General features: G+C 45.9%; 1 protein-coding gene across 1 annotated transcript in view; it reads left to right on the top strand.

Moving 5' to 3' along the window:
* The window catches only part of NRG4 (neuregulin 4), a 447,381-nt gene that overhangs the window by 88,313 nt on the left and 341,207 nt on the right, over window positions 1-17,861 (top strand). Inside the window, exon 5 of the mRNA XM_069625412.1 lies at window positions 13,830-13,923. Coding sequence (XP_069481513.1) covers window positions 13,830-13,923 — 94 coding nt within the window. The remainder of the gene's footprint in view (window positions 1-13,829; window positions 13,924-17,861) is intronic.

Raw genomic sequence — 17,861 nt, 5'->3', positions numbered from 1 at the left:
GAAGGAGTGGAGACTTTTTGGGGCACGGTCTATGAGTGGGGTTTCGGTAGCATGGTTCTCCTTTGTACATGTGTTGCTTCTGTCGGTACTGTGGATGTTGTGGTTGTGCATTATGGAGGACTACATTTGGGGTACATGTTGTGCTCACGTTTGCTCCGTCACCTCAAGAAGTTGATGACAGCAGTGATACAGATTTTTCCCACTGCCAAGGTCTTTTTTTCATCCATACCACGAAGAGGTGCTTGGGACCATGCCGGTGTAATTTGTCCACAGCCAGAGGTTGGGAGGTGTTTCATAAGCAGAAGCATGTGTGAGTTTATGTGCAGTGCTGGGATGTTCTGCACCGACTATGACAGTATTAACGAGCAAGATTCGCAGTGGTTCCAAGGAAATGGCATTTTTTTAACCTCCATTGGCAATGCTGTTTTGTTTGCCTCTCTGCTACAGGATTCTCTCCAATGCTTCGTGCAATGTAAGAGAAGCATTAACGAGAAGAGTTAACGTTCAGTGCGTACAAATGTCAGGAGGACAAGCAAACAGAGATGGAAAGACGAAACAAAATGCATGCAAGCACGTACATAACAAAAACAGGACAAACATTTTAAAAAAAAACATACATTTTGTGCGACATTACTACAGACCCAAGCCCCTACACTGCTTTACACTTCCCCCCAACCCCTGCCCCGCGCCCTCCCTCGCTAGCACGAAAACTCAGCGGATTACGCTGTACTTTCACGCTTACACATGCAACATCCAGCTATTTTCAGGATGGGAGCCATGGAAGTGAAACAGTGGAGCGAAAGACAGTGCTCTATAATGTTTGTGGTTCAGGTGTGTACACAAACACTATGGCAGAAGGTCACTTTGTACAAAGAAGTGCAGGAGGCTACGGTGGAAGTGTTCAAGGTAAGGGGCAGGCATCCTGGGTGTATGCATGAACTGTATGTATTAGTTTGAAATTCGTTACATGCATGCAGTGCTCCTTTTGAGCAATGTTTCTTGAAAAGTGTGAAGTAAGTGGGGTACTGGGGAAAACAAAACAAAAATTTGCAGTGTACACTGTAAGTGGCAGGCATCCTACTGCCATGAATGCATTATGTGTATGATATCATATGATGTGGATTTGTATGCTATGGCATTCGTACTGCACCAATACACACCTTCAGCAAAGCACAATGAAGCAAGGAAGGGGGAACAGAGGGGACACAGAGACAATGACGTTACTAGGCCAGGTGTCACTTAGATTGGCCAAGTGTATGGGTGGAGCGAGGGGAAGATACAGTACATGGTAGGAAGAACAAATGATAATAAGTAAAAATACGGCCCGATTATGCCAAGTGCATGGATAAGTGCACACATCAGGTGTTGGAGGAACAGTTAGGGATACACAAAACAGTCCCCAAGTGTGGGGTTTGCTAGAAAGGCTGTGCAGGGGTTCGCCTGGCAGGGGGAGGTGACATGGGCCCGACATCAGAGTCGCCAGATAACCATTGCACATTAAGTGTACGCAAGGCAGTCAGGCGGGGAGAGGAGCAGAAACAGCAGACGCAAAGAGAAAGCAGTTCAGGTGCTTCCGGAACCAACAATGGTTCTCATCAAGTTTCAGGGAGGCAGGGAGGTTTATGCACATGGAGGCCCCAGTGGAAAAAAAAGCATCTACCACCGCCTGGTTTCTTGCAGAAGCGACTGACACGGAGGGAGTTGGAGACGGAGGAGGGAGCTATTGGAAACATTTCAGTGCAGGAGAGATACCTTCTCAAGTTGCGCACTCCTCTTCTGGATGCATTCCAAAGGGCGTAGAGTTGAAGCAGGCAGATTTACAAAGAGCCTGTTGAAATAGTGCAGCTTGGACAGAAGTACAGCTGTGCAGACAGTGATCTTTTGGAAAGTTGCTTTCAGTTGGTTACGATACAATCAATGCTGCCTTTGGTGGTGTATTATTTCGATTTGTGTAGTAGGTGGGTTAGTGGTGAAAACATTTCGTAGCATTGTCGGAAGGAAAGCAGAAAGTTCCTGTCTTGATATTACAATGTATGATATGGGTAAATGGGAACATTGCAAGCACATATCACTGCAGTGCCACCAGATGTTAGGGGGTGGGAAATAAACCAGTATGCTTCTAAAGAACGTAACGGCTGCTCAGCGGCAGACACTGTGCGCTGAGGCACTTATAACTCAGTTATAAACAAACTGTCGAAAAAGTTTTCGTACCTCCACTTTGTGGGGATGGGTGGTCATGTACATGAATGTGCCTGTAGAAAGCTTGCAATCTTTTACAGAACTTATTACTCAAAAGGACGTCCAGTGCAAAGACACTTGTACGCTGAATTTGTTACAGTACATATGAAGTGCTCTGCAGAACTGATAGTGTTAAATGCTAACATCTTGCATGGCATTGGTGTAATCGTGTGTGCCTATTTACCCGTAACCCAATGAGGTTGTGGTGGAGAAAAGATAGTGGAAAGGGAAGAAGGACTGCTTTACAGGGGTGCAGCCCTCGCGGTACTTTGGGAAGAGCACGTTCCCCAATCTGCGCTTCTCACCATGCTGCCCAATTGACATGTCACTGTGGGTGTGGTTCACAGGAAGGGCCGGTCAAACTGCTGTACATTACACTCTGCGTAGTGAGGGTGGCTGACATGGTGAAACGCATTGTGTTCACTGTAGGTGATCGCTTTGTGGTAGATCTGCTCCAGTATGCCGTGGAAAGAGGCTTTAATGGCAATTCAATTTGGAGGAAGTGGAGGCTTTGTGGTGCGGTGTTGATGTGCGTAGTTTCGTCCATTTGCTTGCAGAATGTCAACGAATGGCCACTTTTGCTACTGTACACGTTGTGGTCGTGCATTATAGAGCCTTGATTTTGGGTTCCCTGGCTTGTTCATGTGTGTGAAGTCAACTGAAAAAGATGATGAAAGCAGTGAAGCACATTTTTCCCACTGCAAAGGTGCTTTTCTCATGTATGCCACCAAGTCCAGTATATAACTATTCCAATGAATGTTGTCATCAGCCAGAGGTCAGAAGGTGACTTATCAACAGAAGCAGGTGCAACTTCTTGCGTGATGTTGGGATATACTCCTGTGAGAATGACATTTGTTATCGATATGTGCACCTTCTCAATGGAAATGGCATTTCATTATCGTCCAGTGGCAATGACATTTTGTTTTCCAATCTAGAGGCTGCACTGAAGACGCTATTGTAAGAATGTGAGGCAAAGTAGAACAAACAAAAACACTTAGAAACATTATTTATTCCGGTTTTTATATGAAAGCACATTTAAAAAGAAAAATACGAAACGGCTCTTTTGAGAGCCACCACTACAAACGAAATCACCTACCCTGGTTGACATTTATTACCCCAGTCCCGCGTGAACAGCATGATAAGTCTGCGGACATCGCAATATATGCAAGGTTGCACATGCCACATCCGGCCCTTTTGCAGATGGCGGCCATAGCAATGGCCCTGTGCACGCTACAGCATTGCTGAATAAGGTTTCTGGGTGAGGTTTTTATGCACAAATTGTGTTACACAGTGTATTGTCAATACAAATGCGGAAGTTGCGGTTATGGCAATATGCTTCACGAGCTACAGTGTACGGTTTTTGGGGGAGTTTGGAATACATTGATTGAAAGTAAATGGCTACTCATTTTGGATTCCATTATGTGGATTTGTACTGGTATGGAATACCTGCAATGCAGTGACTGCATGATCGCCTGTCACCAAAGTCTCAGAAAGACAAACCAAAAGCAGCCATTATTGTTCTTCATTGTGGAGGGAAAAGTGCACAATATATTACCGGAGCTTCCATACCGTTTGTGATGAAAGAGGCACTTGCCCAGGTCATGCGCATGTTTCCGATCTAACGCATCATTTTTTATCGCATTACACAGACAGAGATGTGGCTGCGTTATTTTTAATTTCGTCCGGGAATAGAGAAAGCGCGGTACATTCTGAAGACGTCTATTTGTGCTTTTCCAACTGTGAAAGCAGCTTTTTTCATTTAAATGTTTTCCTCTTCCAGTTGCTTTCCATGTATTTTGATCTTGTAACACACCACACAGAGGGATAGGAAGGAAAGGCCCGGTATGGAAGGGGCACCGCCTACAGGGATAACATAGGGGACATGCACAAAGAGAGGGAAATGTTGGGTGACCCTCACTTAAATAGGCATCAGTCATTGTCATGCTCGCGGACAGGCCCTTCCCAAGCACTTTCCCTTTGTAGAGTCACGCGTCGCAGTACATGCGCAATACAATGCTCTTTGCCAGGTAAGGGTCTGCAGCGCATCATATGGTGTGCAAGGATGTTTTAAGGATCCGCTGCCATACACGACTGTTCCTGTTGGTGGCCGGAGCAACTGGCAGAATGCTGTACATGAAATGATCCTAGTGCACTGTTGGAAGGCCAATACCCTGCCCACTGGTGCCTTGTGCGTCGATTTCAGTTCTCGCCACATGCAGTGCAGACACTTCATGGTACGCCATTAGCCGTAGGACCAGCATTCATGGACATGAATACATTCTGAAATAAAATAATGCTTACAACAAGGTGAAAGGCAGCTTCATTACGTGGAGCAGGAAGAGAAGTATTCAGCGACACCCATGCGGCTAGACTACTTTTCTAACCACCACTGATGTTCTTTGCGCTCCAAAGAATCTGCTGTTTCTTTAATTCTCTTCTACATACATTTGAATGTGAGTGACCAATGCGCACCAGCTTTGCCATTTTGCAGACTCACTGCAGACTGTTACACCTGCAATTAAATGTTTACTCCAACTCTATGACCCGCCAGCGAACTCTTGACACTTTCTGTCACAGTGCTCACTGCAGAGACAGTGTGTCTGTTTCACGGGTCATGGAAAAGCAAGCAGCACATCAATCAAATGAATGCAACATTTAACACGCCCACCATACATTGGAGGTTGTTGTTCCTTGTTTTACAGTGGGCCTCATAGAGCCAGGTGTGCTGCAGCCATACATTGGTAGGTTTGCACAGCAACCCACACATTCGCCATAACTGCTTGAAATGCGGTAGCCTAGCGTATGAATCCATAGGCCTGGCAACAGGGGCGGTGTTACCAGCACACAGAAGATGCCCTACGCATGTGAATAGCTGTGCAACAGACAGACGTGCACACCCACAACTACCTAAACGTGCATTTGAAGATGCGGCCAGTACTGGAGTCCTACAGAAACTTGCAGTGTAATTGGACATACGCCAGCCAGGTGCGGTCTCCCTAAACCTCCACATTACTCCCCTGCAGCCATCTGATACAGTACTGTGCGACACAGACTCACCATGCATTGTTAACAGAAAAAGAAAAACCACTCACACTCCCCAACATTTAACATGTACACCTTCAATTTCTAAGATACACAGACACTATTAGGAAAGGGAAGGGGTAGCACAAATGCATACATACACAGGGGAATTTACCCTTTCAACTAGTTCGTCATGAGGGCAGCCAAGGATTCCATGAAAAAATGTTGTTTACGGCACATTATGGTTCAGTTGCACTACCACAAACCTATCAGATTCACAAACAAAAATCTCTGCTAATGGGACGTTATGGTTATGTTGCACTAATAAAAACATACCCCCTTCACTGAAAAAACTATGCCACAGGAACTTTCTGAATGCACTGCCCTACTAAAAACCTAAGAAATAAACCAACAAAAACATTGTTAAAGGGACGTTATGGTTACCAGTAAAAACCGCAAAACCCCAAAAATGTGGAAGTTATGGTAAATGGTAAAATAAGCAACCATAACTCGCGCTACCACTGTGCGCTGCAAGGACTAACACCCATGACATCAAAGATGCCATCACAAATGTCATTGATGACATGACTGATGACCTCACATGTTTGCCTGCCTTTTTTCTGTGAAGTTACATATGTACAGCAGATGCTTTTCTTCATTAATTGAAAAGGTAGTATATTTTCATGACCCATACCCTGCTCATATGTTCTTACACCACTTTCCTTAGGGTCCAGTTACAGCATATGACACATACACATAGGGGAAGATGGCCTTCATTCACAGAAATGATTGTTGTGCTTTGGGCTTCCATCAGTTAGGTTATGAACACTGTGTGGTAGAGCTGCTGTTTTTGTTCTTACTTTACTTTCCCTGTATATGCTTATATTTGTATGCGTTGTGGTCTCCTTATGATTTGTGTATAGTAGTAGAATTACGTAGTGAGAGGGACATTCTTAGCTGCTTATTACATGTTTTATTGTACACAAAACTCTGAACCGAAACATTCATCATTGTACTATGCAGCATGCGCAACATTTAGATTATTCCACCGCTTTGATGGGTGCTGCAGATAATTACTACATTTCTACATGAATGCGTTCATGTACTGGTAAGAGCTCTGTGCTGCTATGGTGTTTATAGCAATGTATTAGTTCAGATGATCTCTAATAGATCAGTAACCGTCATGACACAATTAGGTTTCTGCCAACATTACAATCCCTTGTCGAGGCGTTTCATGTGAACTATATACTCATGTGATGTCATCAGTCATGTCATCAATGACATTTGTGATGGCATCTTTGATGTCATGGGTGTTAGTCCTTGCAGCGCATAGTGGTAGCACGAGTTATGGTTGCTTATCTTACCATAACTTGCACATTTTTGTGGTTTTGCGGTTTTACCGGTAACCATAACACCCCTTTAACAATGTTTTTTGTTGGTTTTATATACATGGGATACATTACTCACCGTAATCGTATTTCTGATACTTGTATCTGCTTAGATTCACATGCTGTGCATAGGCCGACATCTAGTGGAAGCTGCAGAGTATTACAGTTTGTTTTTCAAAACTCAAAAAGGGGCATCGAACTCGGGCGTGCCAGTAATACTATCCCAAGTATGACGTCCACTGTACCCATGATCCCTCACGCATGTAGGAAACTCAGATTGTATTTTTTCTGACATGAGGTAGCATGAGGAGTAGCGTGAGTGCAGAGTATCCAAGCAGATAGATAGATAAGAATACAAGCATCCATGAGCCTTCTCTCAGAGGGGAGGAAGGGCGGGCGCATGTGAATCTAAGCAGATACAAGCATCAGAAATACGATTACGGTGAGTAATGGATCCCTTCTGAGGCTTGTGGAATCTGCTTAGATCACATGCTGTGCATAGATTAGCGAGCAGTGTTCGAAGAAGGAGGTGGGATGTGAGAAGGGTCATCAGTGAACACATGTCTTAGAACCGCTTGTCCCACTTGAGTATCTGTCTTGGAATGAGTATCAATGCAGTAGTGCTGAGTAAAAGTGTGAATAGAGCTCCATGTAGCTGCTTTGCAAATGGTGTTAAGGGGTACATTTGCAATGAAAGCCAGAGTGGCCCCCGTGCCTCTTGTAGAGTGGGCCCTTGGCGTAAAAGGCAGTGTCTTATCTGAAAGGGAGCAACACAGCTGGATACATTTGACTATCCATTTCGAGATGGCACCTTTAGAGACGCAATCTCCTTCTCTGCCTGTAGCTACGGAGACGAACAGTTGATCTGTCTTCCTTAGCGGTCTGGTCTTGTCTACATAGTAGAGGACCGCTCTTCTCACATCTAGTGTGTGTAGTTTCACCTCAGCAGAGCTTTTGGGTTCTTGGAAAAGGCCGGTAGCTCAATGGACTGGTTAACATGGAATTTGGAAATGAACTTAGGTGAGAACCTAGGGTGAGTTCGTAGAACCAGTTTATCCTTATGAACAGTAAAGAAAGGATCCTGCACTGACAGAGCCTGAATTTCACTGACCCTTCTTATGGATCTAATGGCTACTAAGAAGGCAGTCTTATAAGTCAGATGTTTGAGACTAGCTTTATGCATGGGCTCAAATGGGGGGCATGAGTTTAGCAAGCACCACATTAAGGTCCCACCCTGGTGGAGGATTAGAAATTGGAAGGTGGAGTCTCTTCACCCCTTCAATAAAGGCTTTGACAACTGGCACCTTCCACCATGACCCCTTGGTATGGTAGGTGGTGTAGGCTGACAGCGCCGCCAGATGTACCTTGAGTGAATAAAATACCAACCCTGCATCCAGTAAGTGGAGCATGTAGGTGACAATATTGGAAGGAGTGCAATCAACTGGGTTGATTTGTTTATTCTGCCACCAAATAACAAATCTTTTCCACTTATCAAAGTAACAGTGTCTCGTATTCGGTTTCCTTGATTCTTTTAGGATATCCATGCATCTCTGTGGTAGGTTGAGATGGCCAAACTCTATGACTTCAGGAGCCATGCTGCCAATTTCATCGAGTTGGGTTGAGGATGCACTGTTTGTCCTCTGTGCTGGGAGAGTAGGTTGTGCCAGCACGGGAGTCTGATGGGTACGCACATTGCCATCTTGCGCAGGTGCGGGAACCACGGTTGTCTCGCCCACATGGGAGCAACTAGGATGAGCGTCATCAATTCCCTGTGCATCTTGTTGACCACCTTCCTCATCAGAGGGGTTGGTGGAAAAGCGTAGGCAAACATCCCTGACCAGTTCATCCATAGGGCGTTCCCCATGGAGCCTGGCTGGGGGAACCTGGATGCGAATCCGGGGCATTGTCTGTTTTCACATGTGGCGAATAGGTCTATAGAGGGGAAACCCCACTGTGAGAAGAGGTCTCCCACGACTTCTTTGTGTAGACACCATTCGTGTTCCTCTGGAAGGGGGTCTCCGCTAGTGAATTGAGATCCCCTGGAACATGTTGAGAGGACAGGTAAATGTTCCGTCTGAGTACCCATATCCAAATTTTCTGGGCAAGCCTGGACAGATTTGGTGAACAAGTGCCCCCCTGTTTGTTTATGTAAAACATTGCAGTCGTGCTGTCCTTTTAGGATCTGCACTGACAGGTTGGATAGGTGGGGATCGAACGCTCAAAGCGCTCTGAAAATTGCGAGGAGTTCTAGCAGGTTGATGTGGTTCTTGGCCACTGTGTGAGACCAGAGACCCTGAGCTGTGTGGTGAAGGAGGTATGCTCCCCACCCTGACAGGGACACGTCTGTTGTGACTAGAGCCTGTATTTCTGGATCGTAAAAGGGTTTCCCCTTTGACAGGTTCTCTCTTGTCCACCAGCGAAGACTAGTGTTGGCGAAACGACCACTAGATCATCCCACTGACCGCTTGCCTGAGACCACTGTTTTGCCAACCATTCCTGCATGGGTCGCATGCGCAGGCGCGCTTGGGGGAACCAGGTAAATACATGACGCCATTGTGCCTATCAAACACATCGCTTTGTGAACCCTTATCTGACGACCAGACTGATATTGAGGAATTTGCAGTAATAGGTTCCAAATTCTTTCCTCTGATGGAAAGGCCAACCCCTCGTGAGTGTTTAGGACAGTTCCTAGGAACTGTTTGGAGGTGCTTGGCACCAGGCTTGATTTTTTTCTAGTTGATTGAGAAGCCCAATTCGAAGAGGAGGTCCATCGTTCTTTGGATGTTGGATCTGCAAATTACTGGCGTCTCCACCGTGATGAGCCAGTCGTCCAGGTAAGGTACACTGCGATTGCCTCCCTGCGTAGGTGCGCCAGTACCTTGGTGAATACCCTTGGAGCCGAGGCTATACCGAAGGGCAGCACCTTGAAATGATAGTGCTGACTGTCCACCTTGAAGCGCAAGAATCTTCTGTGCGCTGGGAACATGGAAATATGAAAATAGGCATCTTTCATATCCAATGTTGCCATGTAATCTCCTCTTTTTAGTAAGGGGATTACCTCTTGGAGTATAGTCATGCGAAATTTTTGAGGCTTGACAAACTTGTTTGCAGGGCGTAAGTCGAATACTGGGCGCATTGTTAGATCTTTTTTGGCACAAGGAAGTAAGTTGAATAAATATCCTTGTTAACCTGGTTGCCCGGGCTGAGTTCTATTGCGTCCTTTGCAAGAAGAATGACGATTTCCTTGAGGAGGATTCGTTGGTGCTCCAAGGAGTGTATTTTCTGTCTTGGAGGTTGGTCGTGGGGGCGTTCCAACAGTTCGATAGAGTATCCCGCGGACACTGTGGACAGCACCCATCTGTCCAAGGTGATCCCTTCCCATGCGTGGGTGAAGCTGGAAATGCGCCCCCCTACTAGGGATGCATGGGAAGGGACCCTGAGCGGAGGGTCACTGTTTGTTGGGAGGCGTACAGCCTCGACCTGGGCTGCCTCTCCCTTTACCACGGCCCCTTTTCTGACCTCTGGCGAAACTCTGGGTAGCCTGTTGGTTGCCTCCCCATGATGTTCCTTGCCCGAGAGTAATTAGACCCTCTCTGGGAATTTTGGCCGCGAGAGCGATGAAAATTATTATTGCCTCGTTGGTTCGGGGTTTATTGGTTAGTTGTCCAAGGGACTTAAGGGTCTCATATTCGTCTTTGGCTGTTTTGAGTGCCTCTTCCACCGCTTTCCCAAACAAGACATTTGGTTCCACCGGCATGTCGATTAGAGTGGCTTGGGTTTCGGGTTTGAACCCCGACTGCCTCAGCCAAGTGTGTCTCTTGATGACTGTGCTCTCTGTGATGAGCCGGCCTGCATTGTATGCTGCGTCAAAAGTCGCTTTGAGAATGCATCCGGACAACGATCTCCAGTCTGACGCAATCTTGGCCAACTGGCCCTTTAGAGGTTCAGGTGCGGAGGCAATGAGGGCAGCTACCTGCTCCCATTGGTGACAATTGTAACTTGCCAGCAGAGTGGTGGTATTAGCAATTCTTGCCTGGTAAGCGGAGGTGGAAGCCACTTTCCTTCCTAGCCCATATATCTTTTTGCTATCCTTGTCTGGGGGAGCTTCAGAGGATGCTAGAGGTGTACCTGCCCTTTTCCTGGTGGTTGTGACCACCAATGAGTCGGGTTTAAGCTGACCCCTTATATAAAGTGGGTTGGAGGGGGCGGCCCTGAATAATTTCTCTATTCTTGGGTTGACTGCCCGGGTAAGGTTAGGGGTGAGGAGGGAGGGGTCAATTCTGCGTTAAATGAATTTCAGAATTGGTATGGCTTGGGCAACGGATTTTCTATCTCCCATAATTTCCTCTGCAAAGTCCCTCTCTCCTTGAGCCCCTTGAGTGTCTATCTGTAAGTGCTCTGCAGCTTTAGCTAAGACCTCACTCAATAATGGCTGATTATCCACAGGTGAGTCATTCACCGGTGGGTCCTTGGGAATAGGGAGTTGAGACTATAGGCCTCTGCCTCGTCTTCCTCCTCCTCATCCTGGTCCTCATCGTCCCCATAATATTCGACTCCTGCCTGGTCGTCCAGTATTTGTATGTCTGGATCTTCATTATACTGAAGATAAGGTTGAATAGTGAGTGGGTCTGAAATCAGGCCCTGAACTGGAGTCTCAGTACAAGGTCTCTTACTAGGAGGCTGAGGGTCTATGGATCCGGAAGGAGTAGAGGTAGCAGGGGTATTCTGATAGCTCAGAAAGTAATCAGGGTTTTTCTCGTAAAAATTTGCCACAAAAGACATTCTCCTCATCACTCTGTCAATGTCTTCAGAGCTCCATTCCTTGGAACTGGGAATGAACACCTCTTGTTGAGGTTCCTCTTCTATTCCCATATACTGTGGAGTGGGAGGGACAACATTAGGCCTAGTGACAGGGTCAGGGGTCTTGGACTTCTCAGAAGATTTATGTTTGTCCTTCTGAACCTGGTGTTCAGATGCTTTTTTCTGTTGTTTGTCCCCTTTACCATGTGTAGAGGCATGTTTCCCTGACTCTTTGGCTCTCCCTGAATCTTTCGACGCCTGGGGTTGAGATTCGGAGGTAGGTTCCGTAGGGTCTGAAGTTTTAGGGGGGGGACATCGAGACTCAGAGGCAGATGTGGAACGAACTGCCGGAGTCGACTTTGAACGTGCTGCTTGGGGGTGGAGGTCGGATTCGTCTTCTGACAACCATACCTCCGTGACTTTAGGAAGCGTGGCACCCTTAGCAATCGTAGACGGTGGCTGTGTGTCATGAGGCGATCGAGACCTGGAACGCCCAGAGGACACCGATTCTACGGATCGCTCTCTTTGTGCCTTTTTCTGACGATCACTTGACACGCGTGTCGAGTCTCGTGTGGGGTTAGTGTGCTTAGATGTAAGTGTTTGTGTATCGCTCATGCCACCGGGTGTAGTCCCCATAACTGCCCCGCCGGACAGTCCTCCGAGGTCAGGGGCTCGTGCTTGGGTGTCTATCGACACTCCTGTGCCCTCGCCGTCCGATAGGGTGGCATTGCTGCCATCACTGAAGGAACCCACAGCTTCCATGGCCTCAAGCTTCCTGGCGTAGTGGGCCCAACATTTGGTGGAGCGGTCCTTTAGTGTCTTAGCCTTAAAGAGCTTACACACTCTGCAATTCGCTTCGGGTGGTCCCTAGGCAGACACAGATTACAGGTGTTATGCTTATCTACCCAAGGGAACGTACGGTTGCACTTGGGGCAGAATTTAAATGGAGTAATCTCCATATGTTATTATATAGCAGCCGGCGAGTGTATGTAGGAAAATAAACGAGTGTGAGTATGTCCACCCCCCACTCTCCCTACTTGAAAGGCCGAGGCCAGAGGCTTTCCGAGGCCCAAAATCCGACTTGCTGTCTCGACGGCTGTTCGTTCTTCAGTACTGGTGTCGATCTTCGGAGTCTCGACGTGGGATAAGGGGAACGGGAATTATTTGGTTAATATATGGCAAATGGCTAAAAGCCAGGGAACTACGCAACTATGCTTCCGACAAGTATGGCGGAAAAAAACAATTTGAGGGTCCTACACGTGTGAGGGATCATGGGTACAGTGGATGTCACACTAGGGATAGTATTACAGGCACGCCCTAGTTCGACGCCCCTTTTCGAGTTTCAAAAAACAAACTGTAACACTCTGCAGCTTCCACTAGATGTCGGCCTATTCACACTAGAATTTGGGGACTGTGGAGAACATGTTTTTGAAAAATATATTTAGGCTACCAAGGAGTTTTCCCAATGCCCCGCTATTGTTGGAAAGACTACAACCGATTATATCCCAGAGACTGGAAACTGGTATTTTATTGGGTAAGTTTCTGGGTGACACCACAGCTGAGAAAATACCAAGAGGCTCTTACCGGTTTACTTAGCTTTCCAGGAGGGAATTCGCTGTCATGGCCCAAACATGTAAGGCAGCAGCTACTTGTGCTGGGCCTAAGTGAACTTTGGCAGAACCCACAGAATTTAACGAGTTGTGTTAAAAATTAGGTAAAGTTGGCTACCCAACATGCTATGTATGAACACCTTAAACTATTTGACTCTGAAAACCGAACACTGAGCCTTGATTGAATAACACCAGTCTACGCTCGTACACTATTTATGGATTCAGGATTGGTACCCTCGATGTTTCAAAATTCACCCAAGGATGGAAAGATCATACTTCTGGAATTTGCCCATTGTGTGATGCATGCAGCTGTGAGACGACAGTATATTTCTGACAGAATAACAAAAGTGCAAAGATTTTAAGAAGAACATATTTGTTGCCATTGTTCAAGAAGGCTTGCATTAACAGAGTCACAGAAGCCTTAAAATTATGTCAATCAACTAAAACCATTAATGACATATACTCTGTGGCAAGATATATCTACCGAGTGTGGTAACGCAGGAACTATTTGATTGGGCAACTGAACAAAGTTTGACTATAAAAGGATGTTATTGTATTGTTGTTCTTAAGGTGTGACTATTGCTTTTAAATGTAACAGTCCATTTTAATTTATCTTTTAAATCGATAATTCTTGGTTTATGGATGTGAAAAACGCAAGAAATGTATGATGAATTATGTATGACTTATGTATGAATTATGTATGCTAAAGACAAACTGTTGAATAAAGCAGAATTATGATGATAGTGTTTTGGTGTGTATTGTTATATTTTAGATCATGGAGAACCCTGTGGAGACCGTCATAGATCATTTTGCCTGAACGGAGGGATTTGCTATGTGATACCTTCCGTGACCAGCCCATTCTGTAGGTAAGTCATCACGATGCAATGGGCCTTCCTTAGTACAAAAGATCCTTGCACGCCTAGAGTAGTCCCCTGCCTGGTTGTGGTGACCATCAGAAGGATGATTTAGGGTGCCAGAAGCCTCACCAAGACACTGATGAAGGGCCTGAGGGCCATATGAAGAGGATCGCACCCTGTATCCCTATCACGTGCCAGGAAACAGCCAAAGCTGGGACTGTACAGTTACCTATTTTTATTATATGCAGGTGATACCGTGATTTTGGGTAGATATAATTTGCATTACATGCCTTGCTGAATGCTCTCTCTGAATATTGTAGTAGAAAAAAGCGAATCATTGCAGTTTTATCTACATTAATCGTGGTCTTAGGTCCAGCAAGAAAAAAAGTTGAATGTAAGTTCTGTATTAATGGTGAGTCATTGGAAATAGTAGGTTCCTTTGCTTATTTGGGGTTAAAATATTCATATCTGCTGGTTGACGACAGAAGGTTATGCCTAATGGCAGTTCCTTATTGCAGCGTACGGGGCCATTTTAAGGTTTAATAATGCCTAAATTTGTCACCCTCTAGAAATATCAAGGAAGCCCCTGCGCTCGTTTTGGTTCAGAGATTTTGGGTTTTACAGACTTTCAACAGTTGGATGTAGCAGAAAATTCCTTTTTAAAAAGGACTGTTGCAGGTTGGCCAGGTTACTTCTATGCTCCGTTTGCTCTCTGGATTGGAGATCTTCTCAATTAGTGATCTGGCAGACCTTAAATTCCTCAGCTTGATCCAATACAGCAATGGTTTATCAGAATGAACAGGAAATAAGATCAATGAGTGGGGCTCAGAATATGCTGCGGTATGCCCATATTATAGCGCAATTGTCCTCTCTTTATTTAGAATATCTGGGGGTCACCTGATCTGTTTCAGAAAATAGATTTGAAAATTTAAACAAAAACATTTTAGTAGCAAAAGAAGGCAGGTTGCCTAGATATTTTGAAGTGCTCTGCAAGCTGCGCTCTATCATTAGAAGTAAAGTATAACTGGTTGCAGAAAGCCTATTTTTATTCCATTATGAATGTAGACATGAGTAGGTTACATTTGCAAATAAGACTTAGTATAAGCTTTCCAAAGCAAACAACCGAGTGCTGGGCTGGTCTGTCTGCCTCGCAGGCTTCCTCATATTATAATTGTGATGAAGGCACATTGGAGTCCTCCATCCATTATTTGCTTTTCTGCCGACATGAAGTTGTCCTAAGGAAAAGCTGGATGTTGCCATCATTAAGAAAGACTAGTACTAGGTCAGTGAAAGCTGCCAAGTTACTTAGTTGCTCTCATGATAATGTGCAGTTTAGGGTTTCGCAATTCCTGTCCAGAATCTGGTGTAAGAAGAAAAAGCTGCAGCGAGCGGTGAACAAAGGGGACTTACTACCTGTCAATGTATTACAAAATGTAACAAATAGTTATTAGCACATATGTCTCATTGTGTGTAACTTTTGGAATTTTATAGTGTTGGTTTTTAGCTTAACAGTTAGTTACTTTGGTATATTAAAATGTACATATTTTAATAGTGTGATGCATGATGATGTTGCAACGGATTTGCCACAAATAAAATGTTTGATTGATTGGCAGTCACAAGCAGCCTGACCCTCTCCAACCTTATAACAGGGCAGCAGAGACCCTTCAGGGGAAACATAGCCCTCACCAGCATCACATTACTGAAAACCCCACAGATGTGATGAGGCACTTATTCTCCCCATGCAAGCACCTGTGAAGAAACTGCGCTGCTCACCCGGATCTCTGTAGAGAGCCATGAATGTGCTATAAACCTTTCCGCAAAGTCTGTTCAAGAACTTGAACAGATCGTGGAGGCATACACAAAACATTTGTGTTACTCGCCCAAAGCAGATAGTGACATTTGGATGCACCCACAGTTTTCTTGTGGAACAGGGAGTTTGCAAACCTTGCAGTCTGCAAACTTCCCACACAATAAGAATAGAAAGGATAGAGCAAGTCCATAATCACCTATATCACAGATGACTCAAGCAAGACTCCCTCTTGCAAAAAGGTTTCAAGGGATTTTATTGAGTTCTTTTTTAGGGTCCTAGGGACGTTGTGCCCCCCACTCATCTAAATGTACCAGTTCCTCCCTCACCGAGGCATCCCTGTTCCCCAGGTTAGTATATACTGCTGGTTTCTCTCTAATGTCTAAATTCAGACTTTACGGTGGAGGAGTACCTAAAGGCAAGTGCCTTAACTACCAAAGCTCCCTCAGGGTCTTTCTAAACTGGCACTACACTATCATTGATGTTAATTGACTGAAAGTCACATTTTAGAATCCTTTTTTAGACACCCTGCCCGACTAAGCCTTCTTCTTATCAAACCCATCTGCTACTTTCCCTCTTTCTGTCTGATGTTCTCCTCTCACTACTCTCCTTCGTCCAACTCCACCCAACTTCTTTCCTTCTGCTCCCTACGTCTTCCTCCTCTGTCCCTCTGATGTCTCTTGCTCTCTCTCTCTCTCTCTCTCCCCTACCTCCACCCTCTAATGTTATAACTCCCTCCTCCTCCTCACTACTACTACCACTCCCCCACCCTCTTCTAAGTCCCACTCCTTGAACTCCCACAACTACTTTTTGCTCACTCCCCACATACCCTCTAATACTCAATCAATAGCCTTGCACTCAATACCACTTGCTCTCGCCAACCAATACCTCACCTTTTCCACAAATTGCCTTCACGTTCCAATACACTGTCCTTCCTCCTCCTGGTCTCTTGGTCTGCTACCTCCTCCTCCTCTGACCTTGCCCGAACAACCCACAACTTCCTTCTTCCTTTCTTATCCTACCCCCTCTGATTGGTTTGCTGTCTCTGGCCAATCTGGCCCTGCTACCCCTGCCCCCCTTGGAGGTGTTCCAATCATGGGAAGTTACAAAAAGCGGGTTAATCACTGCCCCTTTTCACAGCACAGGATGCCGTGCTTCAACAATGGAGGCCAGCGCTGGACTACTGCAACAGCCTCTTTCTAAATCTGCCTGCCTTTACCCTTCACCCTTTGCAACCTTTCCAGAACAGGACTGCACAACTTGTCCTTGGCCTCAAGACCAGGGATCGTATCTCTCCAGCCCTGAAATCTCTCCACTGGCTCCCGGTGACTGCAAGGATCAAGTTCAAGACACTTCACATTGTCCACAAGACTTTCTGGGGCCAGGGACCAAACTACATCCAACTCTCTCTTCCGTCTCGAGCCCTCCGCTCATCCACCTCGAACTCTCTGAGTGTCAGACACTTCTCCAGGCAGAGAGTGGGGGGTAGATCTCTCTCCTTGGCTGATGCCGCCCTCTGGAACAGCCACCCTGCCTTTCTCTCAAACTTGAGCAGGACCACTTAAGGTTCCGGAAGCAACACAAGACCTTCTTTTTCGCTTCTGCTTTCTTTCTCTCTATCCCCTGCTGATGTACTTGTCTGCTGCGCTAACTGGTTACCTGGAACCCTCTGAGCCTATTGGGCCCCGGGCTCCTTGACGACCAATAGCCCCATGTACTGCCTTGTGGCCTTCTGCGCATTTAGAGGCTGTATCTGCAGCCCTACCTTCCCCTGCCTCCTTGCACTTACTTAAAGCCGGACACCCTGGCAGTGTTTACTTGAGCTTTGCTTACTGCATCCCCTCATCCCCACCACGCCTCCACTGGCACAACTCCTCTCCCTTCCCTCTGCATTTGAACGATATGAATGACACAAGGCCTAGTAAGATTGTTGGTTTTGTCCTCCCTTGTTCTCCTCTTCCTTGTCTTATCATGCCTAAAAACACTTGTGTACAGGTGCGTTATAAATGACTTATCATATCAAAGGGTTATGGCTTGTGTTGGGGGGCCAAGGTAAGTGTAGTCCTGTGGAGTGCTTCCAACTCCATTACAAGTCCTTTGTGGGCTAAGTCAGATATAGCTGTCAGATATAGCTGTTTGA

Source organism: Ambystoma mexicanum, chromosome 11, assembly GCF_040938575.1.
Source record: "Ambystoma mexicanum isolate Mex_15411 chromosome 11, UKY_AmexF1_1, whole genome shotgun sequence".
Lineage (NCBI taxonomy): Eukaryota > Metazoa > Chordata > Amphibia > Caudata > Ambystomatidae > Ambystoma > Ambystoma mexicanum.
This window is presented reverse-complemented; position numbering and strand designations above follow the sequence as displayed.